Source organism: Poecilia reticulata, linkage group LG6, assembly GCF_000633615.1.
Source record: "Poecilia reticulata strain Guanapo linkage group LG6, Guppy_female_1.0+MT, whole genome shotgun sequence".
In the NCBI taxonomy this organism is placed as follows: domain Eukaryota; kingdom Metazoa; phylum Chordata; class Actinopteri; order Cyprinodontiformes; family Poeciliidae; genus Poecilia; species Poecilia reticulata.
The window spans coordinates 30,685,144-30,694,825 of record NC_024336.1 but is presented as its reverse complement, the minus strand read 5'-3'; the positions used below and the strand labels follow the sequence as shown (position 1 = coordinate 30,694,825).

Sequence of the window (9,682 nt, the reverse complement as noted above, 5' to 3'; positions counted from 1 at the left end):
GTGCAGGCAGCCTGGACTCACTTCTTGGTCGAGCAGGCGACGGAGATGAAGCATCGTCTCTGAGCTTCTTCAGGCCAGAGTTCACCCGGGACGGGACGTGCTCATACTGCGTCTGCCGCCGGCTGTACGAGTTGAGGATCTGCTGTTTGGCCACCAGGAGGCGCTGTTTCAGCCCCTCCTTCTCACCCTGCAGCGCTCTGACTTTCTCCTGCAGCTCCTCGACCATTTCCTCCATCTCCACGTCTCTGAATCGGGTCGGAGCAGCTGCGCCGGCAGCCAGCTGCTCCATCCGCCCGCGGTCCTTCACCAGCTTCATCAGCTTCGTGCCCAACCTGGTCAAGAGTCGCAGCGTCACTGAATGTCAAGAGTTACATTTACTGGAGTAACTTTTTTGGAAAAAAATGTACTTTTAGAAGTATTTTTACTATGTTGTACGTTTTACTTTTACTTTAGTAATTTTGTTATTAAGTATCTCTACTCTTACTTGGGTAAAAGTTCTGGATTTTCTACCCACAAACATGTTTTAACCAAAAACACACAGACACACACCTGCAGTTTTTGTTAAAGTTTCAGAAGTTTTACATTTTACATTTGTAAAAATGTTCCTTCAACCTAATTCTGTTATTTTGTAATTATGTTATATATATATATGGATAATTTTACTATTTAAAATATAAAATTTCCACTTTACTTTATATTTTGGTCTGATGATGTAATTAATAAAATATTAAATGATAGGTTTTGATCAATAACTCATTACTTGAGTAGACTTTTTACCAAATACTGTTATTACTCCTGGCAGACAGCTCTGGAAAAAAGTAAGAGGCCACTTAAAATGATCAGTTTCTCTGAGTAAAATAAACATTGCTCTGTTATTCTACGAACTACTGACAACATGTCTCTTATATTCCAAACAAAAATTTAGTATTTATTTGCAGAAAATGAGAAATGGTCAAAATAATGAAAAAGGTACAGAGCTTTCAGACCTCAAACAATGCAAAGAAAACAAGTTTGTATTCATTTAGAAACTACAATACTAACGTTTTAACTCGGGAAGAGTTCAGGAATCAACATTAGGTGGAATAACCAGGAGGCTTTCATTGCAGTGGGCTCTTCATTTTTTCCAGAGCTGTGTATTGTGGCATTATTAGCATAAATCACCGTCGTGGCATGCTGCAGGGCAAAAAGCAGGCTGAAAACAACACAGGTCCCAAGCAGCTGCCTTGCAGAACTCTACACTCCAATTCTTTTATAAAACATATGCATTGCTTACACTGCGAAAGATAACTGGCAAACATGAAAGATAAAAACCAGGTCAGCTCCTTTGTTTGGAACAGATCCATTTGAAAACAGTAACACTGATCGGGGTGCAAGTCTCACTTCTTAATCTTGTCATTCTGTTTGTGAAGTTGCTGTTTTTGCTGCAGCGTCTCCTCCAGGAGACGCAGGTAGCGGTCCTCCAGCTCGTCCCTGGACATCTTCCCAATGTTCTGCTTCTCCAGGGCGTGCTGATGCACACTCAGATCTGCAGGTGGAAACAGCATCAACACCTTTACTAACGTCAGACCTCAGCCTGGGTATTTCACATTTCAATAAAAGGAAACGGCAGACATGTTAGAGATAACTGAAAATACACTTCGATGCATAAGTCTAGCTGTTGTTGAACTTTTAACAGTAGAAACAGGAACTGTACATATGTAGGCCTGTCACAATAACAAATTTTGCTGGACGATTAATTGTCCCAGAAAAAACGATAATATTGTTGTTTTGAGACCATTTTAAAGTAATATAATGGTAATGTTATAATAATGAAAGGATACATTCTCAAAGATCAATAAACTTTAAATTCTAACAAACGTTTAACACTGGAACTGGAAGACATTTTAAATATCCAAAATAAACCAGACGGATGAGTTTTGTCATCCAGTTTTTGGTTGAAAAAAGAGAGAAAAAAGTTAAGCAATAAATTATGCAAATAGGAATTACTGGGCTCATTTTAATTTATCATGTGATTAATTGATTAATTGTGACAGGTCTACACATATGTATGTGCACACGTTATCCATGAGGCGTGACGCACTTTGTGGAGCGGCGGTGAGTCGGGACAAGTTGATGGTCATGTCTCTGACCGGAAGGTCTGAAGCCGTCTCATCGAGGACGTATGACATGTTCCAATCTGAAAACAAATACAGCCTCCTTTAAATTCTCAGATTTCAGTCACAGACATCACCCAGCTGCAAACATTCAGATTAATATAATATTTCTCTGTAGACAGTTTTTGCTGCAAACCTATGAACTAGCTCCAACTCAGCCTCTGATTTGCAGAGCAAACAGCAGAAACAGCACTGGGGTTGAAGAATTATTGCAAAGTTGATCATGATTTCATAATCAAGATGCTTTTTATCATCACTTTCATTGCTACTAAAATAAATACGTTAAAATATTGTGACAAGATTTTAATTCCACATCATCCATCCCTAAATAGCACAAACGCACCACAGGTCAAGTTCAGGAACTACAATAAACACAAACATTTGAGTTTTTTTGACCACCTTAACTTCCTGCTATTTATTTTTTAATTTCATACATGACTACATCTGATAAGAAGACTTGCTGGTTCCACCATTTCTCCTTCAGGTACACTTGTGCATTATTTTCCAGAGTTAATATACTTTAGTTATAAAATGTTTAATAAAAACTATAGGCAACAATATCAAGAACTAATATTGATGTGACTTCATTTGTGATTTCACAGATAGAGGGAAACATATACACATTACATACTTTAATGTTTTGTAGTTCTAAATGCGTACTGTAATAAAAATAAGCAATCTGAGTACAACTTTACAGTTTCCTTCACGTCAAATTGAACAATATCAATGTGTTACAGACAGATTTTGTCATAAACTTTCCACAAAACTTGTCTTATTATGTCTTTCTTGTAACAACACTTCAGAATAATACGTTGGACAGTTTGTTTATTTCCTTATGGAGGCACATTTGTAAGAACAATGCCTTTGTGGATTGAACAGCGAGTTTATTTTGAGGGTTGTGCTCTTGAGAAACTTGCCAAATCCTCTCTGGCAGGTCAAATGGATGGATAAATCCATTTGACCTGCCAAATGGATTTATTTCGATTAAATAAAACGATGGTTAGATGAATGGATGGAAATTAATGGAACCTTCTGGAAAATTACACAAATATTTTATTTTTCCTTTTACTATATTTTCTCATGTCATATCCTGATCTGTAAACATCTTAATAAAATTTCAGAAATATTCCAGAGTAAATGGTTTATTCAAGTTTATCTCCATCAGACTGAAGCTAACGTCGAAGCTAACGGTATCACTCAATCACCTATTTAAGGTCAAATATGACCTTTTTAACATACATAAGTGTATGTATCACTATAATGTACCACCTTTAGTATCCTGACTACTTTTTAATAGCTTCTTACCTTTAAAAAAGACTTTATTTCGCTCAAAGTCACGGTTGCTACCGAAAACAACCGTTTATGTCGCTATGGTACTAGAACGCATGCGCAGAAGGGTAGAGCCTTCTGGGAATTGTAGTCTTTTCTTAAATAATGTCTGAGTCTTTCTTTTTCGTGTTCATACAGTTTTAAAGGATTGAAATAGTGATGTTAAGTGATATAAAGCTCTTAAAGCGAACAGGAATCTAAATAAATACAGTTCAAAACTTTGTGTGACTGTGCAAAGAGGCTGAGTTTGTGTTTGTTTATGAATATTTGTGTATCTCCTTCATCTCCTGTGATTTCCATCATGTTTAAGCCATGACAGCCTGACAGTTTGTACATGCACATGTGAGCAGCGTGATGCAGAGGCGACTCGCTGCCGTATCACACAGTCTGACAGGCCGGCTGTCAGACCCCTCTCATGAATCTCCGATGGATCTAATTTTGCATCCTGAGATGAGCAATCCGGCTGGAAAGGATGAGTTTTCTCCACATGTCAGACTCCATTGGGCTGTGACACAGAGTGCTGTAACCTTTGACCCCTGCCCTCTTCTGGTAACGCAGTGAAATCTGTCAGGGAGTTGGTCTGCCGTTCACATCCATAATGCCCACCAAGCTGGTGTTCAGCAGGCCATGCACGGGTCCGTGCAGCAGCTGTCAAGTGCATGATCAGACGAGCGTGCAGGACCTCCGTACAGTCATCTCTACCCCCATATTCAAATATATTCAGATTTCCCCAAAGCATATGGCGTCAGGCTGTTTGTTCAGATTCACAAAGAAAAGGGAGGCAGGCAGGTCTGAGCATGTTACTCTTCCATGGGAGAGGGAAAATGTTGGTGTCTGCAGGTCCAGAGAAACCCAGGCGTCGCTGACCGTAAACAGACTTAAAATAATACAAAAAACATGCAAGGTGACCAGAAAGAGATGGAAGCAATTGGAATATTAAGACGCTTAAAACAAGCAATTAAAAAAAAGGAATTGCAGACAAGTTGTCTCATCTCTGGGTTTCATTCTTTTTGAGTGAAATTAATGTTCAGCATGTCAAAGCAATTCATATTTAGGATTTTGTTAGATTTTCTTGCATAAACATCAGCAGGAAAATATTTCTTCAACACAGCGACGTGCAAAGAACATACAATAGTCCTACAAACAAATATTCTAATTTGTTAGATTATTCTGTATTATTAAAATAAGATGACAACTCTTGAGATTTTCTAGATTTTTGCATGAACTGGGAAAACATTACATCATAAGAAACTGCAATAATGTAAAATAGTCTCAAAGTCAAGTCAAGTTTATTTGTATTTCAGCAACAAGGAAGTTCAAAGGGTTTTAAGTCACAAAAAATATTAAATAGGGGAAAATATACATATATAGATATACTTCTTAAAAATAAAGCAGTATATTTGGATTTTTTTTTTGTTAAATACTCAATATAATATTTAAGACCAACAATTTTAAATATTGTTAATCTTAAATATTAAGATTAATATCTTAATATTATTAATCTTAATAATATTATTAAGATTAATAATAATCTTAACAATATCTTAAATATTAACAATATTTAAGATATTGTTAAGATTAACAATATTTAAGATATTGTTAATCTTAATATTTAAGATTAACAATAGATAATTGTTAATCTTATCTAACAATATTTAATATTTAAGATATTAAATATCTTAAATATTTAATATCTTAAATATTAAAGATATTAATTTTGCAACATTTCCTCTTGCAATTTTTTGTTCATGTATTTTTGGACTAATAATTTTGCTATTTGTTTTATCCAACAGAAAAGTAAGTACTGACACTAAGTATCTATTTTCATTAGCTCTTAGTTTACTATTTGTTCAAACTAATTTAGATTTTTGTGTGCAAAAACCTTTTTGTCATCAGAACATAAATATCATCAAAGAATTGTCAGTTATTTATATAAAATGAATAGTATGGACCCTAAAAGAAACAAGAAACTGAATTTAAAGTTGCCTTGATAGTTTTTCTTACAACACCTGATGGTTCTGACCTGGATTAAATGTTTGTTAAAGACTTAAAATTAGAGTGAGACACAGTTATAGCGGCACCCTGGTCCGCTAAATTATTCAGAAATCTCTGAAATACCCCGATGCACCGCTAGGTGGCAGCTGTTGAACGTCAGAGGGGATCCCACTGTCATTGCCCTTCATTCACAAGTCTGTTCCTCCGAAAGCTGCATTGTTCATGTTTTAGCTTCTGCTTCATAAAATAATTAATTTATTCTCTGCATATAAAAATTAAAAAATCCAATAAGGCGAAATGCAAAAGAATCTCAGAATTTATGAACACTTACCTGTTTTTACAGAACATATATGAAAACCAGTAGTTTAAAATAGTAAATGTCTAGGTGTCAAATAACAATAACTTTAGTTAATGTGTCCAAATGTCCATATAATTGTGAAATAAAGGAAACTAAAGCAGGGAATTAATGTCTGACAGCAAGGAATTGTCAAAAAACCAATGCTGAGTCTTGACCCAGCATTAGCTGCGTTTCCATTTACTGCATCAATAAATTAGCTTAATGGAAACACGCCAGTTTCTGAAACAAAATCTCACATTTTTCAATGAAAAGTTTTCTGCACTAAGATGAGGTGGGATGTATTGAAATGAGAATATTTTGTAAGACTGTAATGGAAACACTTTTTTCTGATCACAAGAGCCATGTGATCAACAACCAGACGTTGCTACTGGCAGAAACGACAAAGACAACATGAAATAGTTGGAGGATGATGACATGGAAATTTTGAAGAAGCTCGTATTTTTCGCTAGAATGTTTTAACACTGAAAGGAAGGAGTATTCAGCCAAATCAAGATCAGTGTATTTTGAAAAACTGCAATTGAAACCATTTTTTCCCAACTGGATGTTACTACAGGCGGAAAAGACAAAGACAACAGGAAGTAGTTGGAGGATGATGGTGCGGTATGATTTTAATGACTTATTATGAACAAATGTATTATCATGTGATTTACATTGTTTCTGTTTTTAGTTGGTAAGTTTTTTTTTTACATTACTGGAATATCTCTGAGAACATTTGTAATGGAAACGTCCTGATAGCATCATGTCCGCTCTGTGGCTTTTTCCGCCTGCTCTTGGAAACAAAACTAAACTGAGATCATGCAGTAACGTCTTCACCGTCAGTCACACACACACCAAAACGTCTTTTTAACAAGTCAAGCCTTCAGGTCCGCAGACATGAATAGCATGAACTCCTGCAGAGACTTCTCACTTCCTCCCAAAAAAGACGACAGACGTTTCGTCATATCAAGAAATCTACACTCCTTTTAATGTGCTGGATGAGGTCATCAGGTCATCTCTCTGCTTTGTGTTTTCAAACCATCTTTTAAGTGTGCAGTCAGACTCATGAAAAGACGATCTGCTGCTAAATTGTTTAATCTGCTCCTCCTGGGGATCATGATGGAGGGTTGAAACAAGACAAAGGTGTCAGTTAAGAAGAAAACACTTCAAATTGGAGCCGATTAAACTTTGAAATGTTTAAATCGCTCCCTGCTGAATTGTCTAAGGAGTTAAAAAAGGTCAGCTTGTTCCTCCGGTGAGGACAGATGAATGGTGTTTGTTTACTCCGCTGTCAGCGCGGCTCAGTGTTTCTGTCGTCGCCTCTCATCCCGCCGTCAGCGCTGGAGATGTGACGACATGTCGGCCAGTCTGCGGCGCAGCGTTCAGGTGTAATTACCTCCGCTGCGTGTCAGGTTGGAAACCCGTCTCCCGTCGCGGCTGAACCAATTACAGCCGCAGCTTTAACTCACTAATGTTTTATTTACGGTCGGTACGGGAGGAGCCGGTGTTCTGATTTAAAGGAGCTGTCACTGACAAACAGAAGAAATCAGTTTCATATTCTGCGTTTAAAGGCAAGAAACAACCAGTAACAAACTCCCGGTAAATATTCAGATCAATTAGATCTTCACCTTCTGTCCATTTTACTGATTTAGTGACACGTTGATTTTTGTTGTGGGTGACAACCTGCTCAGGTGAGGACGTCTTCGTCTGAGAGTCTGAAAGTTTTCAAATAAAATCAACCAGAAAAAGATGAATAATTATAAAACTGGTGCTTTTCAACGACTTATGGATGGATGGATGGATGGATGGATGGATGGATGGATGGATGGATGGATGGATGGATGGATGGATGGATGGATGGATGGAGTTTTGAATCCAGCCCTCCACCTTCCATCTATCCATCTTCTCTTCCATCCTGTTGATGGTGAATCTGAGAGGAACTTCTCCGTGAGGTAACTTCCTGTTGGGCTGTTGCCGTGGCGATGAGCACCAGCCATGTTTCCATCTGAGCAGCTGATGATTCAGGAGTTTCCTGAGCCAACAGGCAGCCATTTTGTTTTAACATAATTACTGCAGATTGAGCCTCTAACAGCTCAGGGATTCTGCGTCTTTAATAAACTGTAATGATTATTAAATGCAGATTAAAACCAAACCGTGAAATTTATTAAATCCAATTCAAATGTGAATCACAATGAAGTGAAGCTCTGGTTTGTTTTTCCTTGTATTTGTCTGGTTTAATCCCATTATTCTGCTGGTTTCGGTGTTTAATCAGCGGGACTTCAGAGGGAGGGTCACTCACCTCATTAGGAGTAAATACGTCAGAACAGAAGAAGTCCTCTTTGTTTCTGCCTTATTGGGAGATAAATCTCCTCCAATCCGTTCGTCTTCCCTGCTGCTCCGTGTCACTTTGCTGCTTTTGTTCTGCCGTCTCTCTCTCTCTCTTTCTCCGCCGAAAAGTAAGGCGTTACAATCAGATAAACATCGCCAACAAACCGCCTGCAGCCGGGGTTCCTCTGCACTCAGCTGGAGTTAATTATTCAGATCCATATCAGGATTTCTGGAGTCAAACACGTTTCTGAGAGGAAGCAGCAAAAACATGTGATTTATTGTTTCTGCTCAGTTGGTTTGCAACTGTAAGATAATCTGTATCTAAAATAGAAATATTGGTTTAATGGTTTTATTAAAAAAATAAAACGACACACAGCTGCTCTTTCTTTTCTTTAATATTCAGAATTATCTCATATATAGGAATAGGGATTTAAGACTTTTGAATTTCAAGAAAAAAGACAGAATTCTGAGAGAAAAGGTTCGAATTATTATTTTTGCAGCGGCCCTAATCTTCTTCCATACTCATAATTTCAAACATGTAAGCATTTAGTTCAACAAATCTTGATGTGCAAACGTTTAGTGCTATACATAATGAAGGTTTGTTTAAATGGTTTATTTTTAAAGTTACATAATTAATTAATTAGTTTATTTATCAAACAGTTAAATAATTTATTTGTTAAATAGTTAGCTAATGTATTTATTTATTTAAAAAGTTCATGAGTTTATTTATTTAACAGCTATCTAGCTAACTCAACTAGCTATTTATTAGTTAGATTAAGCTAACTAATTTTAGCTAATCTATTAATTTACTTATTTAAAAACTTAAATAATGAGTTTCTTTATATATTCATTTCTCAAACCTGTTAAATTATTTGTGTTTTTGTCTAAGCACTGACGCAATGTACAGATCTGTTTGGTTATTTACCCAACTAAATAGTTGACTAATCATTTTATTTTTGTGTTTAATTTATTGTTGTTGTTTTTAAATTTACTATACTATTATCCAGTTTTGTTTACATTTATTTTCTAATTTTGCATTTAGTTTTGTGGCACTTTCGTCTTCCCATATGCCAGACCTCGACTTTGGCCATTTGGAGTTCCGGTTCACCTCAGCTTAAACAAACATATTTTAGCTAATTTAATACATAAACAAGGACATTCTAGAAAAATGAATATTAAAAATATGGAAAAAAATACTAATCATTGTTATTCACATATATATTAAGATATGCACAATGAAACCTTTAATAGAAAGTATGAACAAGCTGTTTGCATGTAAATGAGCCAGACTGACAGAGCAGAAAAGCTGAATGCACTCAGAATATAAACTCTAATCTCTAGTCTGGAGTGAATTATTCTGACCCATCTGTTGTGGCCGTTGCATTTTGAGCACGCTGACCCCTCTCTGCTATAAATACACCTGCAGACTCAATCCCAACACACGCGTGTCCGGAAATTGGCCCCGGCGCACATCAGGTCTAAACTTTCACACCCACTCAGCCTGAGCTGCCCTCCAAATTGCTGTTGACACCGTGGAGAAGCG

The 9,682-nt window shown here is 36.7% G+C and overlaps 1 protein-coding gene across 2 annotated transcripts in view; it reads right to left on the bottom strand.

Annotated features, from left to right (window-relative positions):
* rpgrip1l (RPGRIP1 like) overlaps positions 1-9,682 on the bottom strand; it is a 36,986-nt gene that overhangs the window by 16,587 nt on the left and 10,717 nt on the right. Inside the window, exons 3-6 of one of the 2 annotated variants that reach the window (XM_017305433.1) lie at positions 8,111-8,386; positions 2,081-2,176; positions 1,381-1,525; positions 22-332 (exon numbers count right to left, since the gene is read on the bottom strand). In XM_017305433.1, coding sequence (XP_017160922.1) covers positions 22-332; positions 1,381-1,525; positions 2,081-2,168 — 544 coding nt within the window. In that variant the 5' untranslated portion in view covers positions 2,169-2,176; positions 8,111-8,386. Of the gene's footprint in view, positions 1-21; positions 333-1,380; positions 1,526-2,080; positions 2,177-3,458; positions 3,538-8,110; positions 8,387-9,682 lie in introns of those variants that run through there. The other variant, XM_008412640.2, reaches the window with a different exon arrangement.